General features: G+C 41.1%; 2 protein-coding genes across 7 annotated transcripts in view; one reads left to right on the top strand and one right to left on the bottom strand.

Moving 5' to 3' along the window:
* The window catches only part of SPINT3 (serine peptidase inhibitor, Kunitz type 3), a 183010-nt gene that overhangs the window by 79907 nt on the left and 89576 nt on the right, over positions 1–13527 (bottom strand). The gene's annotated exons all lie outside the window — the stretch shown is intronic.
* The window catches only part of WFDC2 (WAP four-disulfide core domain 2), a 47721-nt gene continuing 38032 nt past the window's right edge, over positions 3839–13527 (top strand). Inside the window, exons 1-4 of one of the 4 annotated variants that reach the window (XM_074288485.1) lie at positions 3839–4620; positions 5055–5192; positions 8875–9027; positions 11151–11487. In XM_074288485.1, coding sequence (XP_074144586.1) covers positions 4527–4620; positions 5055–5192; positions 8875–9026 — 384 coding nt within the window. In that variant the 5' untranslated portion in view covers positions 3839–4526 and the 3' untranslated portion in view covers position 9027; positions 11151–11487. Of the gene's footprint in view, positions 4621–5054; positions 5193–8874; positions 9028–9323; positions 9515–11150; positions 11488–13527 lie in introns of those variants that run through there. The other 3 variants (XM_074288488.1, XM_074288487.1, XM_074288486.1) reach the window with 3 other exon arrangements.

The raw sequence follows: 13527 nt of genomic DNA, 5'->3' as shown, positions 1-13527 counted from the left end.
TATATGTTGTATAACATATTAATATATATTGTATATTATAAATAAATATATATATATATATTTTAAGCACTTACTGTGTAACAGGCACTTGAGCTATGTTTAAGCACAATTATATGGGCAGCTAGTGGAGTCATAGTGCACAGAGTGCTGGGCCTGGAGTCAAGAAAACTCATCTTTCTGAGTTCCAATGTTGCCTCAGACACTAATTAGCTGCGTGACCCTGGGCAAGTCACTTCACCTTGTTTTCCTCAGTTTCCTCATCTGCAAAATGAGCTGGAGAAGGAAATGGCAAATTATCTTTGCCTACAAAACCTCAAATGAGGTGCTGACAAGTGAGAAACAATTGAAAAAAGTCTATAGTCTGTGTTCCATTTCACAAATGAGAAAAAGAAAGCTGAGAAAGGGTAAGTTCAGGATTCCACACTTAGTAAATGCCTAAAACAGGCTTTAAGCAAAGGTTTCTGAGTCCACAATCAGTGCTCCATTCACTACATGTCCTAACTGCCTTATGATAATCTCACAGCAAATGAGGTAAGGAAAGCAGAGAGTGCTATATGAGTGCTGGTGGTGTTTACAATTTCCATTTCTAATCAAATGGGTCATGGGAAACAATTTTGGAATACACCAGAGTGACAAGAGAGAATGTCCACAATATCGACCTGATTAAAATTTAGGAAATGTTTGTTGGAATGTCAAAACTTCGCCCTATCAAATCAGATTGTGTGGCTTAGAGCTCTCCTTGGAGTCAGGAAGTATCAGGATGACTTAGCCTAATTTATGTACTTCTCTGTTTAGCTTTTAAAATTCTATGTTTGCTGCTATTCAACTGTGCCCAACTCTTTCTTGATCTCATTTGAGGATTTCTTGACAAAGATCCTGGAGTGGTTTTGCCATTTTCTTCTCCAGCTCATTTTACAAATGAGGAAACTGAGATAACCAAAGTCAGGTGATTTGCCCAGGATCACACAGCTAGATGAAGCTAGATGTGAACTCAAAAAGATGAGACTTCTACCCATGGACCACCTAACTACCCAAATTATCATTTCTAGTCTCATTGGATATTACTCTCCTTTTCCCACTCTGCAATCCAGCCAAACATGCCTTCTTTCTGTTCCTCATACCATTTTGGTACACACCATTCTCCTGCCTTTCTCTGGCCATCCTCCATGACTGGAATGCTCTGCCTCTTTATCTCTGCTTCACAGAATAACTCTTTTCCTTTAAGATGTTTCTCAAGCAGCATCTTCTGTATGATATCTTTGTTGATTCTGCCAACTGCTAGTATCCTTCCTCCCCTATTGTTTTGTATCTATGTAAAAATTTGCCAAGGCCCTTCACCCAGACATCTACAAACCATTTTAAGATTAGATAAAAGTCTTGGCCCCAAAGGAATGTCCTGGATGTGTGAGAACTCCCTGCCCCAAGGTTTTTCTGACCCAAGCATTAACTGTCAAAAACATGACGAATGTTCCAACCACAAACCGTCACATATTGCCTTGACTTTCTGATATATGGTCAACAAATGTTATATCTTTTGTTCTATGGAAATTTACTTTGCTACGTGGCATTCGCTCCACAACATATAAAAACCCTTTGCTTTGCCTCAATAAACGAGCTATTCTGTCACTACACAGAGTAGTTTCCATTCTTTCTTTCTTTTCAGCCCATTCCCAGGCAAATGCCTCCCCCAGCCTCCGGCTTACAGACTGATGTGTGACTTCAGCCGTCCCTAGTTCGAGACCCGCAGGCCGGGTCAAAAATTGTTGTATATCTCTGTATATGTTTTATGTATTAACTTTTATATTTATGATATATATATATATATATATATATATATATATATATATATATATATATATATATATATATATATATATATATATATATGTATTTGCAGTTCTGGTAGAAAGCAAGCTTGATGTGACGCAACTCTTAGGAAGTATATAGCAATAACCCTAAAGTCCCCTGGCCTTGGGACTGATATAATTGGAAATTATGTATTTATTCCCTTCTTAAGCTATCCTGCTCCAGTTTGCTCTATATGACCAAGATGGTAAGCCCACAAATATTGCTAGGTGTCAGATAATAGCCTGTTGGTCTGTATAACAGAGTTTCTGAGACTAATGAGCAATAGTAATGAGGTGCTTAGAGTTAATGCAGATGCAGAACAAAATTGAGTGCCCACCACTTGTCCTAGTAACATTTCAGTTCTAAAAACACACCTCCAGAAGGTTTTCCCCATGAGCTCTGTACCAAAAACTATAGACACTGCATCTGTGCACAAAGTCAGAACCAGACCATTCCTCAACTCCACCTCTAAGCCATAAAATTAGCTTATCAGTGACATGAAGCATCAGAATGGAAGTCCTTATAAATTTACTTTCTTGTTCTTAGTTCTTTGCTAACTTCTTTTGGAATTTAGCCCGTTCTAAGTGCCAAATACAATTATAATAAACTTTGCCCCTTGACTAACTCATGTGGGTCAGAGCCTGCAAATTCTTTTGAGACATCTCACAATCCAGATTTGAAACCCCAACTTTTTTGGGGTCTCTCTTGAGCCCCCAAAAGTTCTTTGAGAGTAGAAATTGTTTCATTCTCAATACTTACATTTCTAGTGCTTAGCACAGTGCCGGGCACATAGTAGGACCTTGATAAATATTTTTTGTCTTATTGTGTTGCTTGATGTTTTCCAGTCTATTAGTCTTTCCTAAAATATGCTCAGAAGTAAACACAATACTTTAGATCTGTTCTGACCAGGTCAGAGTATAAACAAGATTATCACCTCACTAGTTCTGAGCTGGAAACTGAATCTCATCTTTCTAATGCCAAACTTCTACTGGTTTTGTATGACATAGTCTGAAGAACCAAAAGGAAGTATCACACAAAGGGCAAAGGAGAAGTGCATGTAAGTTTGCTTAAGCTGCAATAAGTAACCTGCAAGGGATATCCAAACAGAAAATGAATAAAATACTAGTCATACATTTTTAAAAGGAACTTATGTCACCTGTATTACATTTGTCTCTTTGCTTGTTATCCCTCATTACACAAAAAACATTATGAAGAAAAGGCATGGAGTATGATATCCTAAGCACAATAGCAATAAAGGTTTTTCAGGGAAGGAAGGAACAGCCTCTTTGCTCATGAAGAAATTTGCATTATGAAGAAAAGACATGGAGTATGATACCCTAAGCACAATAGGCAATAGGAAGGAATGACCTCTTTGCTCAAAAATCCTTTCCGAGATGGAGCTATTGGAGGAAAGTAAACGTTGGAACTTAGGTAACATAAATTTGTTAAAACTGAAAAAAGTAAAATCCTGGATGGAGTTCAGAGAAGAATGGGTCATGCAGAGAAAGTTTCCTGGTCTTTCCTGTAAACCATTTCTTTGCGGTTTTGCACTCCAAAACTGACTCAATAGATTCCATTCTCTCCTCTCGATCCCCTCAACCCCGGTCCCCATCTTGGAAGGGTGGGGTCTGTTAAAACAGGAAGAGGGAAGACAGGACTTGCTGCTTCTGATCCAAATCTGAGATCAGGGTTCAGGAGTGGGGGAAAGAATCCCGAGATTCCGGTCAGTGCCCATAGAACGGAACCTACCAGCCAGAACCGGCTGCAGGAGGCTAGGTGCCTGTCCTATGTGTGGTTAAGAGCTGAAAGCCTAACCTGGGCTTGTCGCTCCCTCCCCTTATAGATATTGACTGTTCCCTGAGCTCAGAATAAACATAAACCAAGCTTGGTCGCCTCTTAGCTGCCGTGGGAACGGCCCCTCCCTGAGCTGGCATGTCCCAGCGTCCTTGGAGGTAAGCAAGGGGCTAAGCTCACCTGAGCGGGAAAGTGGGGGTGGGGAGGAGCTTCTGAGCTCCTTCTTCTGGCTGATCCTTCAACTTGTCCCGCAGGATAGGGTCCCCACTCCCCACAAATACTAAACCAGAGCCAGATCTCTACTCTTCTCACTGGAGTTTATTCCTATCTCTGCCCTAATTCTAGTTATTTCTCTAGGGTTCCTCTTTTTCCTAGTTTATAGGGATCCCGGGAATGGGGAAAATGAGGCCCAGAAGTCTGGGATGGGAATCCAACCGTAATTTGGTGCTCAGTTCAATTCAATCCCAATTAGTATCTGCAGTGATAAGTCTTAACTCCTCTTCCTCAGCGTCTAGGATCCAAGTATGCCCCGACATCTCTCCTGATTTCAAAGGATGGAGTTTGGCCCAGGGTGAATAGGATACATAAAGGGCCCAGGAACTTGGAGGTGGGCCCCACATCCCTCTGGGTTTGAGACCGCTAGGCCTTGAAACTGCATTTCCTGGTTCCCACTTGGGCCAAGAACGACACCTGATCTTGGGGGATTGTGAAATGGAATGAGGTGGCAGCCGGACCTCGGCATCCTCTTGTCACCACCCAGTCCCCCTCCCCTCAGCTGGTTTCCTCCCCGCCCTCGCCTCCGCCCCAACTTTCAAGCTCTCACTGTTTAAATACCCCACCGGGAAGCTCGTAGCTAGATCTTCTGTAGGCCCTCTGTAGCCACAATGGCCCACAAGCTCTTCCCAATCTCGGTGTTCTTGGGCAGTCTCTTTCTCTTGTCCCTCCTGGACCTGATCCCTTCCAAGAGTCTCGACACTCGTAAGTACCGCGTCTGAGAGACTGGCAAAGAATAGGGGGCGGGACCCAGCACGACTTCGGGGTCGGTGGAAAATGAGGGGGCTCTTTAAATCTGGTGTGGGAATTTGGGAATGAGAGCAGGAGCCTTAGGATCACCTCCTGGCCCGGAGATGAAGGGACCTCTCTAGGGGGATGGAAAAGGGGGACTCAGATTTATCCTATGGCTGTTGGTGGAAAGGAGTTGCGAGTCGAAGGTGGGGGACTCAGAGGCAATAGAAGTTACCTGGGAGCTGGAGGTATAATGGGACTTCAGGGTCACCAGGAATCAGAGATGAAAGGAATTTTGGACCTGGAGTCGGAGATCGATGATTTCGGGCTGGAAGTGGGATTTGGGGATGGGGATTGAGATGGGGATGGATCTCTCCCTGACCTTCTTGACCTCCTTTTGCTCTCAGTAGTAGAAAAGGATGGCGTGTGCCCAGAGATTCAGGAAAGCGACAACTGCGAGGAACAGTGTCTCTTCGACAAAGACTGTCCCGACGTCCACAAATGCTGCCAAGGTCCCTGCTCGAAAATCTGCGCAATCCCCAATGGTAATCTACCGGTTTCCCCCTTCCCACTCTCTAGGGCTCTGGAGTTCGCTTGGCCAGGGCTCATACCCAGTTTTCCCTCAGTCAGAGAGGGTGGATAGGTACCCTGACAGGAGCGGGGGCAGAACTTCCGGAAATCTGTCTCCTCAACATCCCACCACCACCACCACGGGTTCAGAGTAGGGGAAGATTACCAAATCCCCACGCGCCTCCCCTCCCCCACCTCATGTTTGGCTTCGCTCAGCAAGCCTTGCACAGCCCTTCTTAGTCTTTGGTGCGTGACAGTTTCCGGGCTCACACAGCTAGGACATTGTTCCAAAGAGCCTGAGGTAGGTGGAGAAGGGGACACTCCTGGGGTGGGGGAGGGGGGATGTTCGGGAGGCATTTGGGCCGGCTGGGATCAACGGGTTCTGCCTACTTCTAGGGCAAACTCTCACAGCAAAGTATTCCCATCCCAACGGGATATTTCTGAGGGACAAGCATCCTAATCAGGTGGCTGCTTTGGATCAGAGTCCAGTTGTGGTGAGAGAAAGGCAAAAGGATAGGATTATATAACTTCTCTTGTAAAGATCATAGTTTAACCCCTAATTTTTCAGAGGAAGATATCAGGAGGAAGTGGCTGGTCCAAAATCAGTAAGAGAATTAAAGTTAGAGGACTAGCTTCAAATGTGGGCTCTGGGATTACCAGATTGCCTTGTTTCCAGCCAGAATTATTTATTTTCTGTATCTATATCCATTAAAGCCTACCTGAGTGCCTGGTTCATACTTTAAGCATTTAATAAATGCTTGTTGATTAAATTGAATACTCACTAAGTACCAAGGGACTTTGAAGTTCCCATCCTTTACTCTGGAGCTTCATTTTCCCTGAATCTTCCAGTCCCCACTCTCAGGACTCCTGAAGGGCTGAGATTGAAGTATGCTAAGAAAGGGGCTAAAATGGGCAAGCTTGAGGGGAGGGCTCTTGAGGGAGGGTAGACATACTTCTGCCCAAGTCATTTAGCCTTTTTGATTAGGGAAGCCTCCTCCTCTGCCTTTTAGGGAGAATAGAGAGTACTTGTAGGACCTGCCCTTACCCCATACAAGATCAATGTCTCCAGAACTTTCTTTTTCCCTCCATAAAAAGAGGCTGAACTAAGTGACCTGCTAAAGTCCTTTTAAATCTATGATTGATTGATCTATCTAATTATCTTTAAGTTTATGATCTTTTGGAAGGGTAGTTGGCATTGCAGCTCATTCAAATCCATCTTTCTTTCCATTCCTTCAAATTACCTTCTCAAAGTTAAATGATTAAAGACAGTTATAGGTTAAATAGAAACTGGGGGTGAGATTAAAACCAACAGAAAATTAGAACTGAGACATAGAGAAGAGACAAAAGAAAGAGGAGGTTCTGAAGCTCTTCTTTAGGGGTAATGACTACTATCTGTAAAGCAAAACTAAGGCAAGAGGAGGGGATCAGGAAAGCCAACCTAGGGAGGGAACTAGGTCTAAAGCAGGCTCCTGCATTAGGGCCAGGAATCTTTTTCCCATCCCAGATTACGTTTCCTTCTGTTGTGGGTGAGTGGGATCTTCCCCCCTCAGTAGATGGTGGCCCTGGAGAATGTAAAGGATATACATACTTTCACCTAGTTGAGAAGAATTTACTCATTTGTTCTGTTAGGTCCAGGAGTTTTTGAATGACTTGAAGAGATATGAATGAATGGTGGAGGAGATATGTAGATGAGGTGGGAGTAAGAGCCTAGATGTCTCCAGAGGGGTTGTATGTGTGTGGGGGGGGAGTAGGGTTGTGAGATCTGTACAAGTTTAGGTGAATGGTATGTGGTTAAAATGTTACTGGTGCTGTGTGTGGGTGACCTTAGAATGTAAAGAGCATATAGGTTAATTTAAAGTAACTAAGTCTATTGTGTTTGACAAGCATGAGTGTGTGAATGTGTGTGGTGAGGATGTTGGGGTAGGGGGTAAGCACAAATATCAGAGTTAGGGACTTAGAAAGCTCTTTGCCAAAGTGACTCCACTTCTGAGTTCCTATACTCAGGAAAGCCCTTGCCAAAAACTGGGATTCTTGGAAGCTAGCAAGCATTCTATCCAATGAGGAGTTTGGACTACATGATCTTTCAGATCTCCAGCTCAAAATCTACGATCTTATGATCTAATGAATCAGCCCAAGAAGAGACCACCTAGTTCAAGGTTTGCAAACCGATTGCTAAAAAAATTGTTCAGTGAATAAACAAATAAAGTCAAGGTTGACTCATAGAAGCACTATGAAGGAGGAGGTGCCCTCCCTGTCTCCCCAATACTTGAGGTATCCACAATCCCATTTTAACAACTCTCAATAAATAGATAAAGTATTAGTGTGGTCCAGGAATTGTTTTAAGTGCTAGGGTACAGAAAGCAGAAAAGAGAATCCCTGCACTCATGGATTTTATAGTCTTGTGGAGGAAGATAGTGCATAGAGAGGAGATGGGGAGTGAAGGGGAGAGGAGAGGAGGAGAGTAAGACTTCTATCAAAAGGTCAGAGAATAAGGAGTGGAACTAGGAAAGAAGTAATAATGCTCTGGACACCTTAAAAATGATGGTCTTAGATCCTGCAATGCTGGAAAGTAGAAAAGCACAGAATGGTGGAACTGGAAGAGACTTTTGAGATGATCCTGTTTCCTTATCTTGGAAATGTCCAGAGAAGGGAAATGACTTGTTCAGGGCCACTTCATTTGCTTAATAACTTGACTGAACAAGAATCAGTTTCTAGATTCCCAGTCCATAACTCTGTTCACAAACCCTATGATTCCCTATTCCTCCTCTACCCAATTACTACTAGGACAGACCTTGTTATCAGTTCATTTTTTGATAACTCTTTATATAGTGACTCCCCTTCCCATTAAACTGTAACCTCTTTGAGGGCTTCTCTGCTTTTCTGAGACAATGTCCATCCATTGATCTTCCTTCATGAGAGATTGATTTTCTCTTGCTTTAATTCAAGTTTTGGGATAAAAGTACTATTTCCTGGGAAAGGGAGTCAATCATCAGGGTAGAATTGGAATTTAGGGCATATAAGATTACCTTCCTGGTACCTAAGAATAATACCAAGAAAGCATCATGACTGTGAGGGAAGCAGTATTCAAGATTACTAGTTAAGTATTCAAGGTTATTTTTTTTTCTTTTTCTTTTGATGTGGCAATTCAGGTTAAGTGATACCCACAGTCACACAGTTAGAAATGTTAAGTGTTTGAGGCAGGATTTGATCTCAGGTCCTTCTGATTCAGGTTAGTGCTGTATCCATCGAGCCATGTAGCTGCCCCCAAGATTATTATTTTTAAGATGAATTTTTAAATTTTGAATTCCAAATCTCCCTCTTTTTGAAACCTCTCCCTCACCTATTGAGAAGACAAGCAGCATGATACCCATGATACAAGTAAAGACAGGAAACACATTTCAATATTAGACATGTTGGCAAAAAAGAATATTCTTTAATAATGCAACCCTCACATTGCTGTGATGCCTTTCATTTACAGAATATTTCCCCATAATAATCTTTAAGTAATAGAAAGTTTAGCTATCAACTCCCTCATTTTTCTACTAGCTCCTTCCACTTCTAATACTAAATTGGATGATTCAAGGTCATCTACTTGCCAGCGAACCTTGTCCATACTCCAGGTTTCAGGAGCTCTGTTCTTTCTCATTATTTTTATAGGGAAGAAGGGTAAATGCCCTCCTCTTGGCCAGACAATCACTAACCTGGCAATTTGCAAGAAGGGCTGTAATAATGACACTGACTGTGAAGGCTCATTCAAATGCTGTATCAATGGCTGTGGATTTGAGTACTGCCTCCAACCTATATACTGAGGTGAGTAGGGGAAAGAGAGAGGAAGGAAAGAGTTAGGTCATTAAAAGGAAAGGGGAGAGGGGAGGGAGAGAATAAGTATTTTTTTTTTCCTGGTGTCTACTATATGTCTGGCATTGTGCTAAAACACTTCTATAAATATTTGTTTGATTTTATAACTTTGGGGGTGGTGGGAAGACCTTGAGACAATGCAGAGCTAACACTTCAGCTTTCTCTGGGAAAAAAAAAAAGATGGGACTAAATAGGATTCACAGCCTCTCCTACTTCCATATCTGATATATGGTCTCACTTTCAAACAGGACACCCCTGAACTGGACTTATAGTTAGAAGAATGTGTCATTGTTCCTGCCTAGCCTTGTATCTCTGAGCACATCACTTAAGAGGGCCTCAATTTCTTTATCTATAATATAAGAAAAATAACCTCCCTATAAGGGAGATAAGGAAAGGTAAAACCTAAAGTGATCAATAAATGGAGACTTTTAAAAATTAACTTTACCCCCAGATAGTTTCTGCATCCATGAATTGTTATTTGTATTCAGTTGTTTAATTGTGGACAGACTCTTCTCAACTCTCAACTCAACTTCCAACTTGGTAAAGACCCTGTCCATTTCCTTCTTTAGTGAATTTTAACAAACAGGTTAAATGCCTTGCCCTGGTCACCAGCTTCTAATTGTCTGAAGCCAGATTTGAACACAGTTCTTCATGACTTCTGGCAACTAAGTGGTGAAATTTATGGATCTAGAATAAGGAATATTTATCTTCCTGAACTCAAATCTGGCTTCAGACACTGACTAGTTGTATGACCGTGGGTGAGTTATTTAATCCATTATATGCCTCAGTTTTCTCATCTGTGAAATGAGCTAGAGAAACAACAACCATTTTCATATCTTTGCCTAAAAACCCCAAACAGGGTCATAAAGAGTTAGGACTAAACAGCAGAACCTTCCTTGATTCCAGGCCCAGCACACTTTATCCAAGGAGCCATCTAACTGCCTCTAGAAAGTCAGCAGACTTAGAGAACTGATTGTAGTCAAATGTGATCTTCCTGGCCTTGGGATCAGGAAAATCTAAGTTCAAATCTTCCTCCACCATTTAGCTCCTGGCAACTCACTCTCATAATAGCACCTCATTTCCTCTGGGCTTCAGTTTTCTTTTCTGTAAGGTGAAAGTGTTTGTCTAAAGGTTTCCTTCTAGTTCTGAAATCTATGTTTACTTGCACTACTGATCTCATAGGTTTGTTGTGAAGAAAGTTATTTTATGAATTGAAAAGCATCACTGAAAATGAATCAGGATTATTTTGGGATAGAGAGGCAGTAGACTGAGGGTACTGAGTTCAAGGTCCCAGCTCTGCTCTTTCAGAGCTGGGAGCATTCAAGTCTAAGGCATTTTGTAGATACAGAATGAGGGGCCCAAGAGATTTTGTGGCTTGTCATCCAGGAGAGCCAGGATCTAAACCAAGTAACTTCTTTTCTCTGAAGTTCAATTTTGTTCTTTATTAGAGGGAAATAGTAAACCTTTCCCTCTCTCCTTCATTGAGGTATTGTCAAGAAAATGCATTGTAAACTAATCTAAAGCAACATTCTAAGATGAGCTGTGATCATAAAGCTGATTCTTTTCTTTCAGTGCCAAAAGACACTCAGTCTAGGAAATCATGACATAAACTTAGGTCTCCAGTTGGGACCATCCTGCCATCATTCTTTATATTCATCTTTAATTAATAGTTACAGTTACATAGATTTTCATACAATAATAGCTATCATTTGAATAAAGCTTAAAATAAATTCATATATATTATTCATTTGAACTTCACGATAACTCTTTTAAGTGCTATTTTTATCCCCATTTTGTTGATGAGTTAACTGAGACAGAGAGGGTAAGTGGCTAGTCAGGGGCTATAAAGCTAAGGGTTGGAGGAAAGATTTGAACTCAGAAAGATGAGTCTTCCTGACACCAGGCCTGGCACTGAGGGCATATTGTCCTGAACAGGTATCTCTTCCACAACATCTCTAAGAGGAGTGTTCATTGAATGACTGTTCTTAAATACTTCCAGTGAATAGGAAACCCATTAGCTTTTGAGGCAGCCCATGGCTCTTGAATAACTAGAAGAATATTTGCTCTTCCCTTAGGTCTGACATGAGTCATTAAGTTGTAACCAAAGTCATCCTGATGCTGAAAGCTCCTGGAATCTTTAAAGTTAGCCAAGTCACAAGATCCTCTGCTACTTCCTGATGAGCTGCTGGAGCTCAAGGCTTCTGGACCAGCTTTCCTTGGATCTGGTTATCACTCTTCTTTTCAATCAGCAGCTGGACAAAACCCAAGAGTATAGATCAATGATCTCTCTTCTTCTGGGTCTAGGAACTCCATGCTGAATCAGTCCTTCCATTCCCTGTTGGGCTTCAAGCTTCCTCTATGGGGCTGACCAGCCTAGCCAGTACATCAATAAAAAGATTGGTCCCTCTACCAGCTTCATTGTGGCCTCCTGTCTTGGCAGTCTCCAGGGATGTGGGTGGATTGTTGGAAGTTTCCAGGATATGTGTTGAAGAGGTGGGGAGATAGGAGCAGTTAAAGAAATTGGGTTGAGTACTGGGCTGTACCTTGGACAAGACTGCAGATCCCCAGAACCTCAGGAAGAGTAAAAGCCTTACAAGTCCATACCTTAGAGCGATGCTTCTCAATAATTTCCTTAACAGGTGGTTATCCAGCTTCTACTTGAAGATACTTAGTGGCTGTCTTCCCAGGCAAATCTATCCTACTATAGTAGGATCTAAAAGTTCTAACTGGAAGATATTCCTTACATCAAGCCTAAACAGATCTCTGTGCAACCCTACCAGCCCCTACCCCATTCATTGCAGATAATAATTAATCTTTATTTTAGTATAGCCCTGTAGAAACTTGAGGAAATCAATCCAAACTCACTTAAGTCATCTCTTTTCCAGGATAAACACATTCAATTCTTCACACCGATTCTCCTGTGCACTGGGCATAAAACATGAAACAGACAATGTTGGTACTTGAACATATCCATCCCATATTTTATGCATCCTTAGGCATATAGAGTTTTTCCAATCCCATCACCATAATGGTTGCCTTTCTCTTTACTCCTTCCAGTTTGTTCATGTCTTTCCTAAAATGTGAAACCCATCTCTGAACACAATACTCCACATATGATCTATATAGGATAAAGGACCATCATTCAGGATTTAGAGAACAAATTTAGCTTTTTGACTCAGACTTCTAATCACTAAGGGAGATAACCTTGGAATGCAGTGGGCTATATAAAAGTTTAGATTTGTAATTTAATCTCACTAGTAATATTTTATAAAAATTGTAGGGGATAAAGAAGAGGTGTCTAATGAGGTCAATCTTTCAGCATTTCCTAAAATCAGCCTAAATGGGAGATGTGGTAGGGGTTATACACAGATGAAAATGGGATGAGACCCAAGGGAGTCCTACATCCCTAAGACTTATCAAATTTTTTGGTTTACTGGTTGGTCCTTACTGAGTTCCTTTGTGCCAGTTGTACTGTCCATAGACGATACCATCCCTTTTCCAGGAGTCTTGGATCTAAGAAATATAACCAAAGTGTTCAGGTATCGTGAGGTTGGGGTATGTTTCTAGTTTCATTCAAATGGTAATAGCACAGACCCATTCAAATCTGCATGAGTGTGTTTTCCCTGGCTTCTTATCTTTTCCCTTGTCCTAGCTTGAATTAAAATAACCTTCACCTCCTTTTTTTGTTCAAAATGTGCACTTGTGTTTTATTAATACAAGACATTAGTGCCAAGTTAAACAAGGCAAATAATTAAAGATTCTTCACAGTTCACAAAATTTTGTTCCCATAGCTCACAGAGGAGTGTATTTGTAACACCAAGAAGCCTTTTGTTTCAGAACAGGCACCTCAGAACATTTGTGAATAAATTTTTTAGATGGCCAACCCCTACTATGAAATTCCTTTAGAAATTAGAAATTAATCATTAACAATAATGAACAAATGTGAAATTTAAAATTATTGACCTTCTATTTAGATTTTTGAAAATGCTTCCAAAATACAATGTATTTGTTTTGAATATTAAATATTTGAATATTGCATGTCTTTAATGAATAGATTATTAAGTATGTCAATGACTTTTTTGTTTTAAGTAGAATCAGGACATGAGATTTCACTGGCTCCTGTTTAGAAAAGTCCCTCTTCCAACTTGCAATTGTTCTGATTTTTTTGCTGTTACAAAGCCATGGGGTGAATGAATATACACTGAGAGACTGCTCTTAGCTCAGCTATGTAAGAGCAAGTTGTTGTTGGTTTTTTTTTTTTCCACTCTCATTTATTTATTTATATATATATTTATTTAATTATTTGTTTGTCTACCTATCTATTCATTCATTCATTTATTCCTGAGGCAATTGGGGTTAAGGGACTTGCCCAAGGTCACACTATTAAGAAGTGTTAAGTGTCTGAAACCAATTTTAACTCAGGTCCTCCTGACTTCAGGATTGGTACTCTAT

This window comes from Sminthopsis crassicaudata, chromosome 2 (assembly GCF_048593235.1).
Source record: "Sminthopsis crassicaudata isolate SCR6 chromosome 2, ASM4859323v1, whole genome shotgun sequence".
In the NCBI taxonomy this organism is placed as follows: Eukaryota; Metazoa; Chordata; class Mammalia; order Dasyuromorphia; family Dasyuridae; genus Sminthopsis; species Sminthopsis crassicaudata.
Note: the sequence above shows the minus strand (reverse complement) of the source record. Positions and strands in the feature narration are given on the sequence as shown.